Raw genomic sequence first — 25,854 nt, forward strand, 5'->3', positions numbered from 1 at the left:
CGAATACTGACTCCTTTATTTCAATGTACGGTATATTGAAAGAACTCAAGGGGAGCGGGTGGCGTTGTGGTCTAAACCACTGAGCCTCTTGGGCTTGCTGTTTGGAAGGTTGGCAGTTCGAATCCCCACAATGGGGTGAGCTCCCGTTACTCTGTCCCAGCTCCTGCCAACCTAGCAGTTCAAAAAGTGAGAGCAGATAAATAGGTACCGCTGCAGCTGGAATGCACTCTGGTTTCTGTCATGGTGTCCCGTTGTGCCAGAAGCGGTTTAGTCATGCTGGCCACATGACCCGTAAAACTGTGGACAAACGCCGTCTCCCTCGGCCTGAAAGCAACCCCATAGTCGCCTCTGACGGGACTTAACTGTCCAGGGGTCCTTTACCTTTTCTTTTTACCTATTAGAAGAACAGCCACCCAGAAATGTATTTTGCCCCCCTTAACCTGCGCCTTTGGTGGGGGTCAACCTAGCCAACCCCGGGTATGTTCCTGCAGCCATCCACCCCAAGCCAGATTAGTAGATCCATCTTTTGGTCCCAGTACCACAGCTGCTTTTGTGATCTGACCTACTTTCTTCCAGTAGCAAACTCAAAGGCACAAAGACGTCATTAGTCACAAAAACTAACACAGCGACACGAGCAGTCATCCCTGCAGCTTCCCCAGCAACTTTCTGCCATATACCAAGTCCTCAGGACCTTTGCTGGCTATGATCCCAAATATCACTGCTCAGGAAATTCACCTGAATGGAAGTATGGAGGCCAGTTTGCACTCTCTGGATGGATGGCTCTGTTAGTTTCTCTTTTTTCCAATCTCCGGTTCAGTTTGCTACTTTTCTACATCAGTTTGCAATTAAAAACAACAAGAACTCCTCATGAAAATCCACCAGCATGTGAGTTACCCCTAATATACACAGTTTTGTACACAAATTTGCCACATATGCACATGTCTGCAAACCATTTGCCCTAACAACACACACTTTTGTATGTTCATATTTTATGAACAAAATACGCAGGTTTTTTGTATGCAGTTGGAGAACTGGGTACCGAAATTTGGAAAAGGGTAAATATTGAAAGACAGGTGCATTTTGGTTCTATCTTGTTTCAGGAAATGGGATTTAGTTAGCCTCTTCCTTTCCCCCCACTCCCTCCAGAAGCACACACCCAAGTATCTGTGTAAAGGGAATAAACCATTTGCAAGGAAAAGAGATGGGAGTCCTGGTGAACAAAGTGGGAAAGGATAGTCATGGGTTGGCAAACTAAGGCCCGGGGGCCGGATCCAGCCCAATCGCCTTCTAAATCCAGCCCACGGACAGTCCAGGATTCAGCATTTTTTACATGAGTAGAATGTGCCCTTTTATTTAAAATGCATCTCTAGGTTATTTGTGGGGCATAGGAATTTGTTCATTCCCCACAAAAAAAATACCGTAGTCTGGCCCCCCACAAGGTCTGAGGGACAGTGGACTGGCCCCCTGCTGGAACAGTTTGCTGAATAAAACTTGAATAAAACATTGGTGGGGCCCAAGTAAACCCTGCCCCACACAATCAATCACAAGACACAACACACACACAATATTTGAATGGCAATTCCCATCAACTTTTGGTGGCGGCCCCCTCAAATATTTTATGGCGCCGAAGGGAACTTAGCCCCTAGGAGTTGGCTCCAATGATCACATTGGTAGCTCACTAGGGAAATCCAACCCAATCTGGTTTTAAAAATTACTCCCAGAAGATGGGGATGTTCTCTCTGGATGTAACTGACAAACTGACATGTTTTTGCTTTGTTTTGTTTGTGTTTACTGTTTTACTGTAGGAAAACCAATAAAATACATTTTTTTAAAAGTCCTCTCTGGAAAGCAAAACCTCCTCTAGGTGGAAAAAGGGAATGATATCAGAAATAGAACCCAGATCTCTCTCCCGTAACAAGCACCCTGACCATATACAGTGGTGCCTCGCAAGACGAAATTAATTCGTTCCGCGAGTTTTGTCGTCTTGCAATTTTTTTCGTCTTGCGAAGCACGGTGCCGGGAAAGTTTTGGAAAAGCTTCAAAAACCACCAAAGTCTTTAAAAACCTCAAAAAAGGCTACCACACCGTGTTCTATGAGTTGCTCCTCGAAGTCAAGTCGCAACTGTATTAACGGTGTTAAGAAAAAGGAAACAAATTTGCAAGACGTTTCCGTCTTGCAAAGCAAGCCCATAGGGGAAATCGTCTTGCGAAGCAGCTCAAAAAACAAAAGACCCTTTTGTCTAGCGAGTTTTTTGTCTTGCGAGGCATTCGTCTTGCAAGGTACCACTGTACAGCCTCAAGAGCCTGCGGTCAAGATAGCAGGCAGAAGAAAAACACACCATGGTCCATTTGTGTCCTAGCCACCAATATGAACTCTTCTGTACCATCTAACCACACGCACAGAACCAAAGCTTAGCAATGTGGAACAACAAAGACGCAGCACACAAAAGATAGCCATGGTCTCTCATGAGACAAAGTTGAGGGGAAACATGCAAACACGCCTGAGGCTTTGTAGGTCTGTAGCCTGGACCCACAGCCAGGTGATTGACTCAGACATGCCTCAAAATGGCTTCCATTTTACCACATCTCCCTGACGGGTGTTTTATTGACTGCAAGTCGGTTTGCCCCTCCTTAGGTAGGTGGCTTTGCAGGTGGGCCCAGGGCCTTCATTGTGAACTGGTCTATTGCAGACCAGATCACCCTCCTGCTGCCAAATCAGTCAATGGTGGCATGAATTTGGGGGTGCTGGCCTGGGCACAGGAACAACTGACCAATAATGGGATAAATCCCCGGCCTGTGGGGCCTTTCACCCTCTCTCTTGCAGTGCCAGTTCTTCCACCCACCCTCCCGCAAATTAGGGGTTTTTTTTTGCGGATGGTACGACCTTGCTAGGGACAAAGTCAGTCGCCTGTTTTAGGGGCCGAGAAAAAAGCACACCAAGAACTCAGCACACCAAAAGAGAAAAAAGCACACCAAGAAAAAAGCACACCAAGAACTCAAGTTTCAATAGTGGGAGTGGTCCCTACTCGCAAATCAATAGTCAATAGTAACAAAAACTAATCCATTCAAAAGTATGTATTCTGACAAGGATTACAAACTCAAATAGAGATCACAAACTCAAACTCATAAAGATATGTATAACACAATAATTCATTACAGAATTAGAGATACAAGTTTATGAGTAGAGATAAGTTCATGTTAGTCCATAGTCAGATTCGACGTGGAGGTCTTAGTTTCACTCATTGAGCAGAAGTCAGAAATCAATTATGGATTAGAAACCAGGACAGGGCCCTGTTTTGATGTATTCAGTGGTGTGCTTTTTTCTTGGTATATTTAATAATGAGAACTCCAACTTATTTAACGTTTGTTTTAGGGGCTGGGCAGGTTTTTTTCCCATCTGGAAAATTGGCACCGCCATTTGGGTTTTCACCTACCTCAAAGCAATCGCCACAACTTTGTAAGGCGGATAGGCACTGGGTAAGCCTAGTCTTGGTTGGAGGGGAGGTGGCAGCCTCTGCCTGCCCCTCCATGGTTAAGGGTATCCTGTTGGATGGGGGCTAGGGGAGGCAATGGGTTTTTCCACAAGTGCCAATGGAAAGTTCCTTTCCTGCACTAAGTCACTGGGGTGCGGGTAGGGTGGATTTTCATGGGGACCACGACAGGAAGAGAAAGTATTCAATCCTCTCACCACGTACTGTGGTTGTGATCCTGATTATCTTCTCTTACACTGCAAAAATCTAGACTTCTCAAATACAATCATGCATTTAACTTCATGTCTAATAGTTTCGCACTCACTGTATTTATACTAGCAAGGACATTTTCTGTCAAAACAGCACGTTCAAAAGTTGCAGAACACAGAACTTCTCCAGGTATTTGGTGCAATCTGGGGGTTTGCCAAGCCTGGGAATAAAGAGGGCATGAACTTTGTTTGCTAACTCTTGAAAGCATATTTATTCACCTAGGCCACTGAGAGTTATTGATACCTGGCCTTGAGAACTGTTCTGCTTACTGACTTCATGGCTGCATTTTAATCTGCCCTTCTTGTAATTTGTTTTTATTGGTTCTGCGTTGTGTTTATTGATGGTCTTTTAAGGCGGCAAGCTGCCTTGGAATCGGTACAGAAGGCAGTTTATAAATGTTGAAAAATCAATAACGTAACTGAAAGGATAATGCTCCTTTTGCAGCGCAGCCATTGGCTCTCCCTTTCTCCTCACTTCCCCATATTTCTCCTGCATTCCTTTCAAGTGAAATAAACTGATGAATGCTTGAAGACACACAAGAGTGAGGTCAAGGAGCAAACCAACTTTGTGAAAACCTTCCATTTCCTTATCCAGGAAGTTCAAAGTGCTTGCTTGGGTGGAGGATGACTCCCACACAGTTGGCTCTTGTCACATCTGCTGCTCTGTCAGTCATTCTGGGGTTGCACCATTGAGGGCACTCATGCGCAGGTGCCACATGGTGGGAGCCAGTGAACTCATGACGGGGACACACAGCCCCAGCACACTCAACCTCCATCACCGAGCAGTCCAAAGTCAGGCCAGGCACAGAGAGAGCTAATACACAGCCATCACTTCCGCAGCTTGTCCAGCCCTGGGGTTTCTGAACTGGAGCTGCTGCAGCCACATCCCCACCTTCAGCTGACTACTATCAGCTCCCTTCCCTCCAGATGCCTCCTTGAGAGAAGGGCCTTACTCCCGAGGAAACCATTAAACTGGATGGGTCCTTGCCTGTAATTGGGTACATCTCCAGATGGGCCTGGTTTCCATCTAACACATGACCTGTCCCTCGGGCTGGGCACCCATTCAGCTTCAAAGTCAGAGGCAGAACTAACCTTGGGTGTGAACAGTCCCTCCTTGTTGCAGTCTTGCTACAGGACCCTTGTCCCAATGTGTAGCCTGACCCAGGCTTGATGTAAGACATGCTCCTCCTGGCCCTCTTCTGGTGAGGAATCCCTTGGCTGAGGTAGGCAGAGGACTTTGTACACACATCCACACAGTGACATAACATGGGTTGCAATGCCCGGGACCATGTGAAGTGGGCTGGGAGGGAGGGAGGAAAACAGCTGGAGTATGCCTAACGGCGTCTGCGTCACCCAGGAGATCACAGCCACAGAGATGAAAATAAGAGTTGTTCCATTGTTTGGATAGGTTAATTCCTGGTTCACATGGAGGAGCTGTATTAAGGCAGCACTGGGTGTTGAAATTCTGCACATCTAACAATTTTGCATCCAGGGCACCAACACCCTTTTGCTCCTCTCCAAGCTACGCCACTGCCTCCACATCCTATACAGCTGCCACTACCTATCGGGTAACTTGCCTTGCAAGTCCATCTCTGCTCTGACAAGTGGGGGTGTCAAGACAGAACACTCCAATCAAGTAAAAAAGGTGTTACTCACTTTAAAAACTTAAATGTGCTTTTATGGTGTATGTACTCATGTAAGTAGTTATGCAGGTTCTTACTTTACCGTAGGCCTATAATGCCTGCATCAATGCTCTATATAGTGTTATAAGTTTGTGGGTGCCGAACCCCTCAGATCCCTGGATCCAGTAAGTGTTTGAAGCTAACCAAGTCAGGCTAGCTTCCTGAACCCCTGGATTCAGCAAATGTTAATATATAAGCCAGGGTAGCTTCCTGTTGAGGCGATTGCCTGGGTGATGGGCCATTCAGAGAACAAAAGGAAAGAGGGCTCTGTGCTCACTTAGTTAGTGGGCAGGGCAAAAGCTAGGGTTTAGAGCAGAGTTTGCAGTTATTAGCGCTAGAAACTGGAGGGGAAAGGCAGCAAGCTGGAAAGGCAGAGAGCAAGTCATGCCTGACCTCTGCTTGAATCCAAGGCTGTGGCTATGGGAGAAATAAGACCATTTTGGGGGGTTGATGCTGCAAACCCCTCCATCATAGGCTCAGGTTGTGTGTGTGTAAATAAACCATATATCATAAAGACACCACAGTCTCTGCTGTGCCTCATTTCCAAAAGGAAACATGAACCCTGGGTAAGTGCTTGGAACCCAGGACTCTCACACCGTTCGAAGACTGAGGCAGCATGCAACAATATTTTATAAGCCGCTGTTAGATTTCTACTGAACCGTCCTCAAATAATGTGCTATGTGTAATATGAATCAATGGCAAATGGCATGAGCGGGGAGTTAATGTGCAGCTCAGAACAGAACATGCTGCTAGGAAGCAACAGGCAATGTTAGCTTAATTCCAAAGTGCGGTATTCCAACATTTCAAAATGAAGTTGGCCAAGGATGTCCAGCCTGGTCCCTGCAAAGTGTGATCTCAGTCTGGAAGATCATGGGTTTTACAGGACACTCTGCTGACAGCCTATGGTCATGATAACAAAGTGTCTGAAAGAAGCAGGCTTCAGCAGCAGACCTCCTGATAGCTGAATAATAAAACTGTAGAATTGGAAGGGACCATGAGGGTCCAACCGTCTGTAATGCAGGAATCCTTTGGGCCCACGATCCTCAGATTACAGTCTCAAGCTCTACCGACTGAGCTATTCCACAGGGAAAGAGTATAAGAGAAGCAGGGTCTGGTATGTTTTCAAATTGGATGGGTTCATGCAATCAATCCAATTTGACCCTGCTTCTCTTATACTCTTTCCCTGTGGATAGCTCAGCATGAACCATGTCCATACTGCATTGTGGGCAGTATGAGAAAGCAAGGGATCAACTGATCAAACCCTTATTAGCAAATTTGCCGGGAAAATCTGAAGCCTCCCATATTAAATACCTTCTGGAGGATAGGTCAAATGATATTACACTGACCGTGGCAAAGTTTCTTTTGGAGGTCGCAAGAAACAAAGACCATCATTCTCTAGACCAGAGGTTAGCAACCTAAGGCCCATGGGTCACAAGCGGCCCATGGAGGTGGTTTAACCGGCCCATGGACCCGCACTGTCCACTCGGGGAACCCTGCTGTCCGCTCAGTTGGTTCCCGTGCGCCGCGCTAAACTGGTGTGGAGCAGAGTGGGGACCGCCTTCTGCAACACTGGCTGGCTTCCCATTGGCTGCAGGAAGCTCCTGCAGCCAATGGGAAGCTGCGTACACCTCCTCCGTGCCAGAAGCAGCGCCGGAAATAGCGTTTGCACATGCATGCTCACACATTCCAGCCCACCGCGGCATCTGCAGGACCGTGAACAGGCCCAAGCCGCAAAAACTGTGCCAACCCCCGCTCTAGACATAACAAAATGACTACCTCGGTCTCTTTCGCCTGTTGCTTGGTTGTTTTAACTGTATCTTGTTTTGAAACTGTTTTGTGGGTCTATGGACCGCAATAAAGATATTTGATTTGTGATGGACTACATGGAACTGGCAGAAATGACTGGCAGAATCCGAGATAAGGGAGAAGAGGTGGTGGAAGAAGACTGGAAGAAATTTAAAGACTACTTGCAGAAATACTGTAAAATTAATGAATGTTAAAGGGATGTTGGATTGAAAATAAGCGGTATTGGTAAAAAAGATTAACAAGAATATATAAATACGGATTGACAATGGTTGAAAATATATAGTTATAATAGGTTAAGATATTGAGTAAAGATAAATGATAGAGGGTAAGGATTTGCTGAATTAACCATGTGAACTGGAATACAAAAAAGGGGGGTGTGAGGAGGTCAGGAAACAAGTAAATGAAATATAAGATATGAAAATATTGATTTCTTTTAAACTTTTTATTTACTTTTTATGTATTTTGTCTTTGTATTTTTGTACCTCTTTTTCTTTTATTATTGTTATTCTTTTTTATTTCTTATTTTTAATTTTGTAACCTTTTATTGTCTGTAAAATTTCAATAAATATCATTTTTTTTAAAAAAAAGATATTTGATTTGATTTGATTTGAATTGGATGGGGGACTTGCATTGAGATTCCTGCATTGCAGAGGGTTGTACGAGATGACCCTCAGAGTCCCTTCCAACATAGAATTCTGTGGGTATTTAAGAACTCAAACAGAAGACAGGATGTTTTCTCAGGGGAGCTCTGCATCCAACCAGGAGCATCATAATGCATCTGATGTCACAGCACCACTCCTTCCTCCTCCTCCCTTTCGGAGGACCAAACAGTTCTGGAACGAGGCATCCTTGTGAGCCAATGCATACTTGCACGCAGGGCCAGCTCAAAGACATTTTGCTGCCGAAGGTGGACAAGACGGTGCTGCTCCAATTCCTTGTACAAAAACCAATGGGACTAAAAGCTGAATTTTAAGAAGAGGTGATGAAGCAGCGCCTTCTACTGCATCTAGGAGCAACAGGCTAGCTAAGGAGATGAAAGGCATGCGCACTGCTAACCTCCCAAATCTCGCCGCTGCTCCATGTTTCCCAGCACCTGCTGCCTGAGGCAACATGCCCCCTCTGCCTAATGGGAGGGCTGGTGCTTCTTGCCAGCAAAGCAGGGAATGGACAGTGCTTGACTCTGATACAAAAGTGCCAGGGAGTGGCAGGGCTTGGCGGAGTTGGTGGAAGAGGTAGCAACTTATGGGGGTTTGTGCCTCCTGTGAGCCAGGAACCGGATCTGGAGGATGGGGAGGGGTCTGAGCAGTTGGAGAGAGGGGAGGGAGAACAGGGAGCACTAGGAGGAAGATATGGTGCCTGGAGGAGGGGGAAGTGGAATCCCCTTCATCCCCACCCCCATTGTCCCCCAGTATTGATTTAGAACAGTGGTTTGCAGAGGGGCTTAGTCCAGAGGGGAAAAGCTGGGAAATACTGGGTGACAAGCAGCTGGAAGAGGAAACACCAGGAGAGAGACAGCTGGCAGATTCAGTGTCCTTGGAAAGCATTCCTGACCCCCTTCGCCTAAGACTAGGCGGGCTTTGAGAGTGATAGAACAGAGAGCGCAGTGGCAACAAGCTCAGATTACCCGACATAGGAGTGACATAGATTAATGGGGACGGGGGGGATAAACCTTTACTGGGAGCAACGCCATTTCTAGAGAGATATGCATTCCTTTGTCTCTCGCTGTGATTATTAAAGAAACTAACTGGTAAGAACACTCCTTTCGTTTGATCTGCTTATTTACTGCCTCCGGGGGAGGGATCCGATTCCCAGAAGCCTGACAGTGCACTTGTGCTGTTGGAAGAAGGTACTTAAGTTTTGGGTGGAGGCGTGGCCACCCATTGCTCCAACAGCCCAGCTCGGCACATAAGCCCAGGAAGGACTTAGCAAAGGGTGGGTCTTCTTTTAACACCACAACATGCCTGTCAGTATAGATTTATCATTCCTGTTAGAATCCCAGCAAATTGGACTTAAGTCTCCCATGTGAAAACAAACCTTTCATCTAAGGGCTTATCCACCCTTGTTTTTGCTCTGCCGCATTCCCCCAGGGAAAACCTGGGGTTCAGCGCTGAATTGGAACAAACAACAATCCGTTTTTCCGCGGATGGCCATTTGTTCCAATTTAGAAATAATCCATGTGTTTTCCAGGGGAAAGCAGTGGGGCAAAGACAAAACTACTTGGGCCCACGCGTAGAAAGAATGGGATGAGAGGGAAACCGCTTGGATAGGCCCTCTGTCACCAGGTTCCTAAAATGTAAGCATTCTCCTTAGTTTAAGACATTACACCTACCTTCCTGCAACAGCGAGCAAGTTTATAAGCTATGCCAATTGTCTCAAGGCTCCAAATTCTCAAGAGCTCAAAAGTGAGTTTCACATACCCTTTGCAAAACTCCAGTTAACCTTTAAAAGCAGAGCTAATTGTAGATTCATTTTTCATGGCAATTGCATTATTTTTTAAGGTGCGAACAACAGCTGGGGCAGTGAGTCATGCAGTAGTCCAAGGTGGATTTGTGAAATAACATTTGTTTTCCTTTTTTAAAAATATAATTTTACAAATTAATTTTCATTTATAACAATCCAATAAAAGCCACATTAGTACAATACCAATTATAATACTATGAAAAAAATCATGTTTTCCATTCATTTTTAAGGCTTAATTTGTGGCCTCTTATTTCTCAGGAGATGGGGGAGAGGGTAAATGCCAAGCCCCAAGAAATTGGTGTATAGCAAGCACATATGGCAAACCTTTCTGAAATATCCCACAGGTTTGTCCATCACTGTCTGTATCCTATAGACGTGTGCACATAGTTCCTGGGTCCAGGGAAGTACTTGGAGAAGGAACTTTCCGTAGAGGTGAGTGAGAGGAGGAAGGCAGTGTGGACCTAAATAAAGTTATTCCTGATTGGATTTACTTGAAAGGCTTGGAGTCTGATTCGAAGCAAAGCAACCTGCTCAGGAACAACACAGGAAGTTCACAAGGAACACACAACGGGGTTCTCCATCTCCAACTGTTAAAACCCCCAGGCTGTTCTGACCATGAATACCATTACAAAAGTTGGGTGCTTCCCCTCTTTATGCCGGACGGTGGCAAGGGCCCAGGCACTCACCCAGGGTCTGTGTTCCTTTGGAGAATTGAGACGCGGCAGAGACTGTCGTAGCTTTAAGAAATATGGTTTATTCGCCTATTTGCACCATCAGTCTGCCTGGTGGGAGTCCAGCATCTTACAGCATGGTCATTTCAAGAGGGGGCCTGACTGGGATCATAATGCCAAGAGTCTCACTCTTGTAAGAGTCTTAAGGCAGAAGCCAAGAGGAGGTAGCAGACCATCAGGAGAGGCTCCTTTAGTGCTGTGCAGTTACTGAATTGGACAAAGGCTTACTGGGAAGAAGAAACATAACTATGTCTGATTCCCCATCACTGGGGGAATACCAGTTGCTACCTGAATCCCTAGATGTTGCTACCAGTTGCTACCAGTTTGCTACCAGTTTGCCTGAATCCCTAGATGAAACAGGGACACCTTGCCTTCATACAGATTTTTCCTATGGGCCAACACAGCTAACCTTTACTTTTTAATACTACCTTCCTCTTATTTCAGAATGAAAGAACTTACATTCATGCACGAGTACAAGAGGGATGGTCTGCTTACGATTAGTTACTCAAGAATACCAACAACCTAGAATATCCTCTATGACTACCTCTAGCCCACAATCCTGACCTATTTTTGCACACATCTTACTTGTGCAAGGCCATATTGATTTGTTTGGTATTTTGATACGCTGGCGCAACACTACAACTCATGGTTGAGTGACCCCTGCAGTGGCGTAGCATAGTGGGGAGCGGGCAGGGGGCCATGGCCCTGGGTGCAAAATTCTGAGGGGGTACAACCAGGCGACCCCATGCAGGCCCCAGCTTCCAAGGGGAGCCTCGCCCTGGCAAAGGTGGTAGAGCAGCTCAGGCCCACAGCGAATGGGTACAGATGGAAGTAGGCAGTGTGGCTTGGCCCAGAACTCCTCTTTGCAGGCATCAGGGGGATTTGCCTGCCAAGGGCCACATTGGCCGGCCGAGCTGCCCTCTGTGTGGGCAGGCAGGCAGTGCACCATAGCCCCGCTTCGCTCTGGTGGAGGTCCTCCAGCAGCATCAGCCGCTAACCCACTGCGGGTGTCGGCAACCCACATTATGCCACTGGACCCCTGCACCTGATGAGACCCATTTTGCTCAACATATGCAACAAACCAGGGTGGCTCTGATGAGACGCCTAAGTATTAATTTAGGAAAACACAAAAATACTGAGTGACAAAGCTTGCTGGGTGTTAAGAAACAGGTTGTGTCACTGCAATGGTTGAAGAAACAGCACTGCACTGCATTTTGCAGGTAGATTATTCCTCCGGTATGCAGCAAGAGTAAAATAACTTCTCCCTGTTGGGTCTGCAGTCAAGTTCAGATCCCATCCATGAAAATGAGATGGCTCCTCTCTCAGTCTCTCATACAAGCATACCCGTATATGCAGGAGAGATCGGACTGCAAAGGGCATTTGGTAGCCTGGTAGAGATTAATCAAAGCCAATCAATCACTGGTCTCTGGATTGAGAGGAAAGCACCAATCAAGAGACAAGAGGCCAGCTTCGTGGCTCTTGAGGGAGGGGCCAGGGAATAGGAAAAAGTGACCAAAATCCAATTGTCCCAAGAGGCAGTGGGAAGGTTGAGTGCGCAAGTGCTGTGACAAACCCTGGAGATGGGAGTCATGGTGGTCTGGGAAGCCGGGCAACAGATCCAAGATGTTCATAACAAGTTAGCCAAATTCTGAACACAAAAACCTCACTGAAGCAGGCTGAAAGGCTCATATTGATTTCAGCGAGGTTTGCCTCGTGCCATGTATATTTGCAGTGCCCGAGAAATTACATCATGACACACTGTAACAGAGACAGACCCTGACTGTTTCACCCATGCTCCCTGGAATTGGAATACACGCACACATGAGAGTCCCTGATCTTGATATGGGACTGCAAGGGTGAAGCACTATGGTATAGAACTACTGCATTAGTTTAACTGCTGCAGAAGGACTGCAAAAGCACACCTTTGAGGCAGCCTGCCAGATTTAGGCCACATTCACCCTGCACATTTAACGCACTATGATACCATGATGTTTTGGAAGATTCTTTCTCTATTTTTTAATTACAATTCTGTATTTGATGTGCAAGACTAATGCAGCAGGAAAAGAGACTTATAAACCCTTTACCCGGTGGGGGGTAAAATTAAGTTTGGGATTCAGGAGAAGAATGGTGCAAGAAAGATGGGCTTGTCTTCCACTTCAACCTGCAGCTATAAAAAAATCCCAGAAAAGAACCATGGCACAACTTGTGAAATTTACTGCCATCACAAAGGTTCCCCACTGCCCATTAAACTGCCTGCCAACTCTATGGCTTCCTTTTCCCCACATTGAATTGAAAAAAATAAAATAATGGATAGTTTTGCATTTTTCTTTAAAACAAACTCTATTCTTTACTGATGTTTTTCTTTTCTTTAGTACAGGTATATATCGGTCAGATGCCAGTAACCAGCATGTTCAACATCTCCAGCAGTAAGTAAACACCCAGGCGGCATAATTCCATTCTCTTAATGTTTTCATATTGCATTATTTCATCAATGGTTTGTCTTTGCTTTTTGACTTCCTTCTTACCCTTGCCCCACTCCTCTGCAAATGCGCACAGTTTCACCGAAGTGCTCAGCTTGCCTTGCCCTCTTAGCAAATGCTCTTTTTTTCATTTATGGAGTACTATTCCTAACATTCTTAACAGGTTAAATCTTTCAGAAACATAAAGAACTTGTGCATCTTCTCTATGCCCCTTTACTACCTAATATTATCCGTCTAGAAGCACATGAAAAAGGAAGGCATTTCTGGGATTTCTACGGCATTACCTACAGGGATACTATGAATATGATGATTATATTCCTCTCCCAAACCCTCTTCCTCAGTTACCTCCAGAAATAAGCAGAACTTCCTGAACAGTATGTGTAGTTTCTAAAAAGGGATTCTTCTTCTTTTTCTCAGTTTACCACTGATAAACTCTCTCTACACCCGAATAATGTTCACAGTGTTGACCCCGCAACAAGCAATTTCCTATGCAATCGGGGGAAACGTGTGTTGCAATATAGGGATGAGTGAATGTGTCAATTTCGGTTTCTCTCAGCTTCTCATTTTTCCACCCTTAAGTTCAGGTCCCCACATTTCCAAATCCGTTTGTAGATTTCTTTTTCTAGCAAAGCCCTCGTGAAAATTCATCAGCATGTTAGTGCAAATTTCTGCATGCAATTTTGCCTGATATACACAACGTTGCAAAGCAATTTCCCCCCAAAACAAACCATCTCCGCATCTTATCTTTCACCGGTACATGCACATGCACACTTTACCCAATTTCTATGCATGTTTGTATACATTATTTTGCTGGAGAATTGCACTGCAAATTTCAGAGAAGTACGAGTTTTGAAGGATGGCTGTTTCGGCTCTCATATTGTTTCATGAACAAATTTGCCTTAAAATGTGAACAGCCTCGAAGTTCTCCCTGATTCCTCTCATTATCCACACAGCGCTATAAAAATGAGTGAAACAGTTAGAGGAGTTTGCAGCAAATGCCACAGGAAGTGTGCACCCAGTGCTATTTTGCCCACCAAGCGTCTTCATTCAAATGCTCAAAGGTTTAGAAAAACGCGAGAGCCGTGCAGCAGAGAAATAAATAGCGGGGGTTTGACAGGAGTCCCACAAATCTAATTACTGTGGGTTTTGGCAAATGGTGGGGTAGGACTTTAGTCCCTTGTCCTTTTGCACTGAGTCTCACCCTGCAGGAAGGCATCATCACCAATGAATTCTTGATGATATTCTGATGCCTACCTGAGCCTTGGCATAGCGACAACTCATTATCCTACCTGTGCAGAAGGGGGCCCAGAACAGCAGTGAGGTTTGAATGGAAAATGAAGGATGCTTGCCCCCTGAAAATCTGACTTATGACCAGCTTCCATTATAAGTTTTTTTTGTCCTCCCTGTGTAAAGAATGATGCTTAAACCCCGACACATACGCACCCAACCCCTCCAAACCGTTTTCTCTCATCACTCACCGGCTTCAGCTTGAGTTTCAGACTCATTTCTCTCTCTGTGTTGGAAGTAAGTGCTGCCTGTGTGAGCCGGGGAGCGAGATTCAGGGAGGGGAGAGGGGAGTGGCGCAGTGCTCCCTAGCCTAGACACTGGGTTGCTTACATCACTCCCCAGAATGATGGGAAAGAGCTGTGATCACACTCAGAAAGACACTGCACAGGCACACACGCTTCCCGACTTGCATGCATGTGGTAAGCAGGGGTTAGTTAGTAGTACTTTTGGAAACTCTTCAAATACCATGACCCTCTCTCCTGTTTTCCACCACAAATAATAATAATAATAATAATAATACTTGTACCCCGCCCATCTGGCCAGGCCTCCCCAGCCACTCTGGGCAGCTCCCAACAGATTATTAAAAACATGATAAAGCATCAAACATAAAAAACTTCCCTAAACAGGGCTGCCTTCAGATGTCTTCTAAAAGTCAGATAGCTGTTTATTTCCTTGACATCTAATGGGAGGGCTACCAAAAAGGTCCTCTGCCTGGTTCCCTGTAACCTTACTTCTAGCAGTGAGGGAACCACCGGAAGGCCCTCAGAGCGGGACCTCAGTGTCCGGGCAGAACAATGGGGGTGGAGACGCTCCTTCAGGTATACAGGGCAGAGGCTGTTTAGGGCTTTAAAGATCAGCACCAACACTCTGAATTGTGCTTGGAAACATACTGGGACCCAATGAAGGTCTTTCAAGACCGGTGTTATATCGTCTCAGTGGCCACTCCCAGACATACTTTTACCCTAGATCCCAACTTTCAGTGCAAGGTTGGATCCAGTGTAATCTTTTTCTTCTTAAGAGGTATGTACCTGGTGAAACGTGGCCAGGATGGAATGAAATACAAAACACACAGAACAAATGCCACACACATTTTGCAGGGAAGACCCACAGTTTGATCTACCAGCTGCCAACACCTCCTTGCAGAATCATCACAACATTAAATATTTTCTGCTCACATGCTTTGGGAGGGCACAGCGAAAAGCCTCTTCAAATGGGGAACAAGCCAGGGCCACGTTTGAGGAAAGCGCTACCAATGCTACTCCTGTCTACACTCTTCAGCTCCATTTCAGGATGAACCCCAAACCTTCATACTTTCTGTCAGTTACAATTGCAGACCTTCTCAAACCTATCTCCGCATGCAAGAAGTCTAGAGTTTTGCCAGTTTTATGCATCCCCCAGCATGAGCAGAATTTGGCCTTTGGCATGCCAGCAGGAAAGTGTACCAGAAGCATAATTCTATAACATGGTGTCTGATGCACCCAGCTGACTCATCATACGTTGAGCAGCAACATCCTATGACCCACGCCCTTTAAGAAATAAAGACTGAGACACTGGTGAAATGGTGAGGACCCTACAGGGTTTCTATTTTTTCCTGTTTCTTTTATAAAATGGTAAAGGTACCCCTGACTGTTAGGTCCAGTCGCGGACGACTCTGGGGTTGTGGCGCTCATCTCGCTCTATAGGCCGAGGGAGCTGGCTTTTGTCCGCAGACAGCTTCCGGATCATGTGGCCAGCATGACTAAGCCGCTTCTGGCGAACCAGAGCAGCGCACGGAAACACCGTTTATCTTCCTGCCGGAGCGGTACCTATTTATCTACTTGCACTTTGACGTGCTTTCGAACTGCTAGGTGGGCAGGAGCAGGGACTGAATAACGGGAGCTCACCCCGTCGCAGGGATTCAAACCACCAACCTTCTGATTGGGAAGCCCTAGGCTCTGTGGTTTAGACCACAGCGCCACCTGCATCCCTGTTTCTTTCATAGAATCACATGATTGTATTGTTGGAAAGTACCTCTGAGGGCCATCTAGTCCAAACCGCTGCAATGCAGGAATCTCAACTAATTCGTCCACGACAGGTGGCCATCCAACCTCTTAAAAAACGCCAATGGATAGTCCACCATGTTCCAAGGGACTCCATTCCACTGTCAAACAGCTCTTTATGCTCCTTGCTAATCAGCAGGCGTGGGTGGTGGGTGGCGCTGTGGGTTAAACCACAGAGCCTAGGACTTGCTGATCAGAAGGTTGGTGGTTCGAATCCCCGTGACGGGGTGAGCTCCCATTGCTCAGTCCCTGCTCCTGCCAACCTAGCAGTTTGAAAGCACGTCAAAGTGCAAGTAGATAAATAGGTACCGCTCCAGCAGGAAGGTAACAGGGGTTTCTGTGTGCTGCTCTGGTTTACCAGAAACGGCTTAGTCACACTGGCCACATGACCCGGAAGCTGTACGCCGGCTCCCTCAGCCAATAAAGCAAGATGAGTGCCGCAACCCCAGAGTTGGTCATGACTGGACCTAATGGTCAGGGGTGCCTTTACCTTTACCTTAATCAGCAGACTGGCGAGCTACGTACTGTGATATCATAGCAACCCTCACAGCTTTGAGATAAGCTGTCTAGCGAAACTGCCTATATGCTTATTAGCCCACAAATCCTGGGGATGGGAGTGATCTCTAAGACTCTCCATATGAACTGAATATTAGTTTATGTGACCCGCACGCTATCAAGATCCTGTCCCTTTACCTAAGGATCTTGGGGCATCTTCCTAGAACCTTTTTCGCCTGCAGAACTAATGGCTGATGTTTACTGGCATGATGATGACTGTGGCAGATCCACGACAGCGGAGCGTTCATAGACTCTGCCCTTTCTGTCCAGCCTTCAGCAATGTCCTGTCAGCTCTAATCCTGTCACCTCCAGCCAGCTAATGACCCAGTATTGACAAGTTGGTGTCGCTACTGATCAGGCATCAATCCTGTTGCCTAGCAGCAGCTCCTGTGCTGCAACTGTTCCTGTCCTCCCTGCTCCCTGGCACCAACCCATACAAAGTCTAAGTCAATGCACTGAGAAAGCACCATGCCCTAGAGGTTGCTTTAAAGAGTTTAGGGGGAGCTATGTGCCCAGCAAAGCTTAAGACCAACCTCATGAGGTCAAATGGGTGAGAAGTCCACTAGGCTGCCATTGCTATTAAAAGTGTAAGATATGCCCTCCTGGACCAAACTAAAACTCAGTTTAGTCCTCTTTCCTACAGTAGCTGGCCGGGTGCCTCCAGGAAGCCCCAAAGCAGGTGAGTATGAAGTTGGCCCTGCCCATGTTTTTGTATGTAGCATGTCCCTGAACATGGGAGTTTCTCTTGAGCAACTACAGCAGTACAAAGATCCATGACTTTGTTTAATCCAGGGCTGGGTGAGGAAACCTTTGACCCTCCAGATGTTCTAGTTACAAGTAGGTAGCCGTGTTGGTCTGCCGTAGTCGAAACAAAATAAAATAAATTCCTTCCAGTAGCACCTTGGAGACCAACTAAGTTTGTTATTGGTATGAGCTTTTGTGTGCATGCATACGTCTTCAGATACACCGAAACAGAAGTCACCAGACCCTTATATATAGTGAGAGGGTGGGGAGGGGTATTACTCAGAAGGGTGGTGGGAATGGGTGGTTGGCTGATAGGTGTGGTAAACCTGTTGACGACTGTTAACGACTGCAATTGGTCTTACAGGAAAAAGCAAGGGGTGAGATGGCTAAAAATAGCTTTATATAATGAGATAAGAATCCAATGTCTCTATTCAGACCAGGTCTCTCCATGGTTTTAAGTTTGGTAATAAGTTGCAATTCAGCAACTTCTCTTCCCAGTCTATTTCTGAAATTCTTTTGTAATAAGACAGCTACTTTGAGATCTTGTATAGAATGTCCTGGGAGATTGAAGTGTTCTCCTACTGGTTTCTCTGTCTTCATTCCTCCAGATGTTGTTGGAGTACAACTGCCACCAAACCCTGACCATGCATGGTGGAGCTGATGGGAGTTGTAATCCAACAAAGCCTGGAGGGTTACCCACCCCTGGATTAAACAAAGTTATGGATCTTTCTATTGCTGTCTAACCAATAATAATAATAATAGTAGTAGTAGTAGTAATAGTAATAATAAATGCACCCAACAACGCCATCTAAGCTTGTGGCCCTCGTGTGCTCTCACATTTCCCTCCTATGTTCCTGTACATCCAAGTAGGTGATAATCCAGATATCTAAAGACTAGGTTAATAGCTGAAGTGGTTAAGGATACGTCTTCTCTATTCTTCCTTGTTTCATTTCATTTTGTATCATTTTGGCCTACTTCTTGTCCTGGCATCAATTCACCTTTGGCTCCCGCACTCTAAACCTGGTGGTTGGAACGCTGAGGGATCCACATACCTGAGTGACCTTTTCGGTGACGTTCTGCGTGCGCTCTGTCACCTTGTGGGGTGCGATGATTTCAATCTCCGTGGTAGAGCCTGAACGATGTTTCTCTAGGTTGAACTCCACAAAGTTGAGGGTGAACTGGGGGATCTGACTGATTGTCCTGTATCTCATAAGGTCGGAGTCTGAGGTGGAATTCTGGTTGGGCTTGACATGGGACGCCTCTGAAGGGGAAACAAGGAGGAAGGGAATTAAAATTTCATCACCAGTTTGTCAATAAAATTCACAACTGATGGCATCAGTGCCTAGGACTCCACATACTGTATGCAGGAAGTCAGAACAACTCACTTTCTACTGCCAAGGAGATAGGAGAACAGGATCATGAAATCATTCTTGCCCCCCAACATATGGGACACTATGGTTTTGCTTTGGTGGTATTTACCAGAAATATAAAGTTTTGAGATACGGGACCTATATTCTATTCTGTGAGGTGGGGATACTTTGAATTAGGGAAACAGCACTGTGAAACGAGTGACAATATAGCAAAATTCAACTCTGGTCAAGGACGGTGGGATGTCTAGTCAAACATCCAGAGAGTCACATTGGCCTCATCCCTGTTATAAAGTACTCCCTATCTAGTTTACTATAAGTGAATGGTAGTAAGCATCTTGCTCAAATCCCTCACAGATACTAGAAGAGTTGAAAATATGTTACACAAGTGATAAGGATCATAAAATACATAATTTTGTGGAATCAACCCAGGAGCAGATATTCTTCAAATTTCTGTCCCTTTCCGCTCCCTCCCAGTTTAATGCTGTCTGTTGTACTGTTAATGTCAAGGAGCTGGTCACTTCCCCTTCTAAATTAAATAATTCTGGCTTCACCACAAGCTGGAGAATATTATGGTGCCAGCTATAATCACAGAAAGGGACGCGAGTGGCACTGTGGGTTAAACCACAGAGCCCAGGACTTGCTGATCAGAAGGTCAGCAGTTCAAATCCTCGCCGACGCGGTGAGCTCCCATTGCTCGGTCCCCGCTCCTGCCAACCTACCAGTTCCAAAGCACGTCAAAGTGCAAGTAGATAAATAGGTACGGCTCCGGCGGGAAGGTAAATGGCGTTTCTGTGCGCTGCTCTGGTTCGCCAGAAGCGGCTTAGTCATGCTGGCCACACGACCCGGAGGCTGTACGCAGGCTCCCTTGGCCAATAAAGTGAGATGAGCACCGCAACCCCAGAGTCGGCCACGACTGGACCTAATGGTCAGGGGTCCCTTTACCTTTATAATCACAGAGGTTATTTGGTCCATCGCTTTTGGCAGTGGCGGGGTGGCTGCTCACTTGAGTATTTTTATGAATATTAAAACGAGACCTGTGAGGTGCCAGATTAAAAATAAGGGCCTATCCAAGATGTAGGTCTGGCCTGGCTAATTTGCAGTGTCTTAGAATAGAATCATAGAATCATAGAGTTGGAATAGACCACAAGGGCCATCGAGTCCAACCCCCTGCCAAGCATGGGGGGTGTGAAATCATGAAATCATGAAATGTGCTATGGCATCTATTTAACATTTCCTGGTTGTTGTTTAGGCTCTCCAACCAAGTAAATGTTTGAGGGCATGGAGCAAAATTGGAAGAGAGCCAGAAGCTGTTTCCCATTTGCTCCTGCCCTCTCAGAGGAATGAATGTGCCTTTCCCCTCTCCATTTCTCGTCTCCTTCTGTATGTAGGACACAGGGAGAAGGGGCAGGGAACTGAACTCCAGTTTGCTTCAGAACTCCCAACATTCAATTGAGAGATCTACCATACAATGAACTGGACCCTTGATACGCAAGAACTTCTTTTAGTGGGTTTGCTTCCCTACAAAAAAGGGCTTTCTAAAAGCCAAGGAAGAAATGTTTAGACATTGTCATGTGTGCAGATAACAACGCTGTTGTCAGCTTACTAAATTGGGGAGCCCCATGCCTAGCCGCCTTCTGCAAGGATTATCAGGCCCCAAAAGGGAACACAATCAACAACACCCCAATGGCACATAGTAGTCAGAATGAGTACTGGGCATGCATGCTTTCCCCCTACCTGAGTTTGCCCTCCTTTCCCTGAATTTTCTCTGGAACTCAGACCTTGCAGCCTCCAAACTCTCCAAGGAGGAGACCTGGCGGAGGCTATGGAAGCTGCCCCCAAGATGGAACCGGCCCAAACCCCTGGCAGGGCGCGACCCACGAAGCCCTAGAGAAGGCAGCTCTTGCGCTGGGGCGGAGTGTCGCACTTCAGTGTCAGATGCCGTCTCCAGGCTCGATCTCCTCTCCTTCCCCAGCAGGGCTTCGGTCTCAGATTGGACACAGTTCTCCACAGTCTTCAACTCCCTCAGCTTTAAGGAGTCCCCTCCAGGCTTTAAGACAGCCAGGAAGAAAGTGTTTCATTAAGAGGAGCTCTTGAATGTTTAAAAGCAACAGAAGAGGGGAGGAACAAAGGAAGGAGAAAGGAATGGGAGGTCCTGGGCAATGGGTTGATCTCCACATTGGAGTATCTTCTCAGCGCAAGTCATTCCACTGCCTGGTTGCAAATATTTGGATGGGTGACTGCCTGCCTGGGAGCCTCAAGCATGGCCATGCCTTTGGTTCCATCATGGAAGAAAGGCAGGATAGGAATGCAAGGCAATATATACATAAATATGCATCTTTTCATGTGATACTGGTGCTTCACATTTACATATACTCAAAGCATTTCACATGCATTATCTCAGTGATCTCCTCCCAACTGCTCTCTAGGTAGGCCAGTACTATCACTCCCATATTACAAATGGGGACAATAAGACTGTGAGACCAGTGCCTTACCTAAAGCCTACCTAATGATTTAGTGTCAGAGGTGATTTGAACCAGGATCATCTTGGTTTTTTAGCTCAAGGCTCATCCACACTTTCACTTGACCCACATTTTGACCATATCCTGTACTGAGTAATTCCTCCTAATCCAATGTATTTTTTGTTGTTGTTCCACCACTGTCGCCTGGGAAAATCTGATATTACCTGATGAATTGAAGCTTGATAAAATAAAATCTCTCTTTGGATTTTCTGTACATTTGATAAGATCTGAGTCATTGGGTAAGATCATCTGTCCTCAAGGCACAGCCACGGAACAACAAGAAAAGGTCTCGGACCCAGGGAGAATTAATCGCTACACAATACTCTGATAATCAGTACACTGCATGCCTCCATTACTTTAAAGGAACAATACATCTCTAGTTCTTATTCACTTTTTTCACTAATGGTGAATTTATATAACCAGGTCCCCCCACCCCACTGAGAAAATGTCAGTAGAAGTCAATATTCCCTGCAATTCTCCTACAGTTACCTGTTCTTTAAGACATATTCCCATAGGTGAAATCACGAGATGACCACAGGGAATGCAATTATTGAAACTAGCACGGCATTTTCTATGGCTAAATTTCAGTTTTATCCTGGCAACCTGCAAGTATTTCAAGAAGATGGCTTTTTTATGTCCATGGTGTACGTGGCCACATTTCTCTGTAAACACTAGCCATATGCAGCCTCTCCGAGAGTTAAAAAAAGGGGGGGGACTGGAATAAAGGTGAAAAAAGGTGTCTCCCTCCTACTAAAATACTGTTCATTTATAAGATCACTACTACCAGGGCCTGGCATCTTTACACTGCTTATGATGCCTTCATTACCGTAAAGAAAGCAGCTCTCTAGCAGTTGTTGCTAATGTACAGGTGGTGTGATTAATATTGGCTTGTTGCAAGGAATGCTACAGAGGGCATCAATTCATTATTGGGGGGAGAAAATGTGTGCTTGCTCCTAATGAATGTGTTTGCAGCTAGCACAGATTCTTTAGGAAGTAAAAGCCAATAGCCTCCCCTACTAATTCTGAGTCAGTAAAGCAGATGAGTCAGGTGGGAGAAAGACCTGGCTCACGGAGGGTTCAGTTCTGGGGCTTATGCAAAAGCCCGTGCCTTGACATGAGCCAAGGGATTTGCTTTAAATAAATTAGGACATCTGGGTTTTCCTCCCTCCCCGGCTGCAATATCTATGCAAGAGTATCCACACCCCCACCCCAAGATCTTTGGGGGGTGTGTGTATGCGGTGGACAGACAGAAAGCACCAAGATCTCCAGACAACGGAAGCACCACCTGTGCCAAAACAGTTATGCATCAGCAAGACATGTTGCAACTTTCCCTATCATGTTGTCCTGGCAGCAGAATGGAGCCTTTCCAAAGGGAAGGAGATGCAGCCGTTTGCAGCAGGAACACGGCAATATATGGGGGCAGTCATAGTGGTAGCAATCTGCTCATAACTCGGGTAGAGTCCTCAATCAGGTTTCCGGGCACCGTGGACAATTTTAACGCAGTGACCATGCAGAAAATGATAATCTGCTTCCACTCATACACACCCTCCCTTGGAATATCACAGGAGGAACTTGTGGGGGATTAGAAGCCAAACCTAACAAATGCATCTTCTTACTAGTTAGCATGAGAAGGGGCTACGTCCATAGAGCTGCGCTGCCGATAGGCAGATACCAAGACCATAGAAATACAATTGGTAGAGAGGGCTCTGTGTGATGTCATTTCCCCTCCACTCCTGGAGAGGAAGGAGCATGTAGTACCTGCTTCTTCCTCCCTCCCTCCTTTTCATTTGGCCAGTGTTGGGTGCAGACATACCTCTGCTTGCTCCAGCTTTTGGCACATGCCTGAAGCTGGTAATACAGCAAATAGAAGTATTTTGCCTGCATCGTTTTGACTGCTACTGTTGCTGTGAACCAATGCTTCTTATTTTTAAACTTTACAAGTTGTTGCCTGTTTCTTTGCAAAGCAGGGTAGGAAAGAGAAGCCAGCTTACTTCATAGCTGGAGTTGCTCAGAACAGCCCAATTCCCATGCTTTTAATTTTTGCTGCCAAAGGTGAGATTGTTAAACTGTATTCAACCCACACACATGGGCACTCGGAGGGATAAACTGCAACTGATATATACTCTTCCTACCGTCACTGGGCTCTCCCTGTCCCTTTTCCTGGTCCTGAAAAGATGTATAAACTCGGACCATTCCTCCACGTTAGAATTTCTGTTCTCCAGACAAGTACTGCCACTGTTCATTCCATACACAAATTTCATATATTTGTTTTTAAGTTCAGTGGGGCTGTCAGGGCAAGACTTGGGGCCAGAGATCTAGGGTCACACTCTGCAGAAGGATCAAAACAGTTCCCCCAAACAGAGCAGGGCATGCTGAACATTACCACCTAAAGAGGGGTTCCTGATGCAAGACCATTAAAATCTAAAATCTAAAACTGCACTGCTGCTGAAGTTAAATGATTACCTGCAACCATCTCTTTAACCTCTCTCGCCCTGACCTAGCCACTGTGATCCACGCGATGGTCACCTCCAGACTGGATTATTGTAACTCGCTCTACGTGGGGCTGCCCTTGAGAGTGACCCAGAAACTCCAGCGGGTGCAGAATGCCACGGCGAGACTCCTTACGGGGTCCTCACTGCGGGATCACATTCACCCAGTGCTATACCAGCTGCACTGGCTCCCGGTGGAGTACAAGATCAGGTTTAAGGTGCTGGTTTTAACCTTTAAAGCCCTATACGGCCTAGGACTCTCGTACCTATGGGACCGCCTCTCCTGGTATGTCCCACAGAGGAACTTACGGTCTTCAAATAAAAACATCCTGAAGGTCCCAGGCCACAGAGAGGTTAGGCTGGCCTCAACTAGAGCCAGGGCTTTTTTGGCTGTGGCTCCAATCTGGTGGAACGCTCTGTCACAAGAGACTAGGGCCCTGCAGGACTTGACATCTTTCCGCAGGGCCTGCAAGACAGAGCTGTTCCACCAGGCCTTTGGTCGGGGTTCAGTCTGACTCCCTCTCCCCTTTCATAAGTACTTGCATGAAAGTGGCCTCCCAATTTTTCTCACAGGCCCATATAAGTTCAGCACAAACAGTTGGGCCTGGTGAGCGTTTAAGGTCCCCAACCCTAATCTGCGGGTTGCCATCTGATTGGATTTTATTCTGATCCTGATCTGATTTGAAGATGTATTTTAATTGATTGTCTGATTTTATGTTAATGTGTTATACATTTGATGTTAGCTGCTCTGAGCCCGGCTTCGGCTGGGGAGGGCGGGATATAAATAAAAAAAATTATTATTATTATTATTATTATTATTATTATTAAGCTATCCAAATTACATCATCACATAAGCAAGCCAATGAGGTGGAGTGGTTATCACAGTGTCAGCCCAGGGCAACCTGGGTTCAGATCCCACTCAGCCATGATGCTCCTAGGAGACAGTGGGCCTAATCGAGCTCACAGGGTTGTTGTAAATATAAAATGGGGGGTGGCAAAGAATCATGTATGCCACCCTCATCCCATTGGAGGGTGGGCTGGATAAAATGAAATGAAATAAGTCTGCTTGCACAAATGGACACCTTCTGAGTTTATGAAAATACTGATACCAAGCACTTTTATTGATATTTTCAATATGAATGCCTTTAAAAAACAAATAAACCCGGCAACAACAGCCTAACCTTCCTATTTCTCCAATACTGTGCAGTTCTCTACCACCCCAGGTAAGGTGAAAAGCCTGCTAGCTCCCTACTTCCCATGGAATTCTCCTTTCCTAATTCCGTGGAGTGGTTGAATTAAGTATACTGGATGGGAAGTTTCTGGTTTTGTTAGTTTGAAGCCTAAGGAACCTTTAAAAAAAGACAAGAAAAGATATTATGCACTAAAAATAATTTTAAACCAGGTAGTTGGGGGAATTGACACCAGCCAATAGGTTCCTGCGGCAGCCACATCAAACCTACACAAATCTATCACAGCAATGCTGGTAACAGTACTGGGGACTAGTTTTGGTGGTGACTTAGCATGACCTGAATCTGTAAGAAAGCCTGCAAAATTTGTTTGACCCCCATACCGTAGCAAGCCAAAAGGAAAGAAGAAGGAAGAAGGAAGAAGGAAGAAGGAAGAAGGAAGAAGGAAGAAGAAGAAGAAGAAGAAGAAGAAGAAGAAGAAGAAGAAGAAGAAGACATGTACTATTAGCACTGGGCAGGGGTAGAGAATATGTGGCCCTCTAGGTGCTGTTGGACTCCAACTCCCATAAGCCTTAGCCAGCATGGCCAATGGTCAGGAATGATGGGAGCTGCAGTCCAGCAGCATTTGCAAGGTCACAGGCTCCCCACCCCTGACATGGGATCTTTGCAGCTCAGTATAATGTCATGCAATCTGCCAGCCTCACCCTTGGTGTGTTGTTCCTAATACCATGTGCTTTTGTTTTCAACATGCCTTGAGCATTTAATG

General features: G+C 46.0%; 1 protein-coding gene across 4 annotated transcripts in view; it reads right to left on the reverse strand.

Annotated features, from left to right (window-relative positions):
* The window catches only part of KCNH6 (potassium voltage-gated channel subfamily H member 6), a 125,366-nt gene that overhangs the window by 31,046 nt on the left and 68,466 nt on the right, over positions 1-25,854 (reverse strand). For 3 of the 4 annotated variants that reach the window (XM_082194716.1, XM_082194717.1, XM_082194718.1), the window contains 2 exons: positions 20,628-20,940; positions 18,576-18,784 (listed from right to left, as the gene is read on the reverse strand). In XM_082194716.1, coding sequence (XP_082050842.1) covers positions 18,576-18,784; positions 20,628-20,940 — 522 coding nt within the window. The remainder of the gene's footprint in view (positions 1-18,575; positions 18,785-20,627; positions 20,941-25,854) is intronic. The other variant, XM_082194719.1, reaches the window with a different exon arrangement.

This window comes from Podarcis vaucheri (assembly GCF_965113315.1).
Source record: "Podarcis vaucheri genome assembly, chromosome: 13".
Classification (NCBI taxonomy): Eukaryota; Metazoa; Chordata; class Lepidosauria; order Squamata; family Lacertidae; genus Podarcis; species Podarcis vaucheri.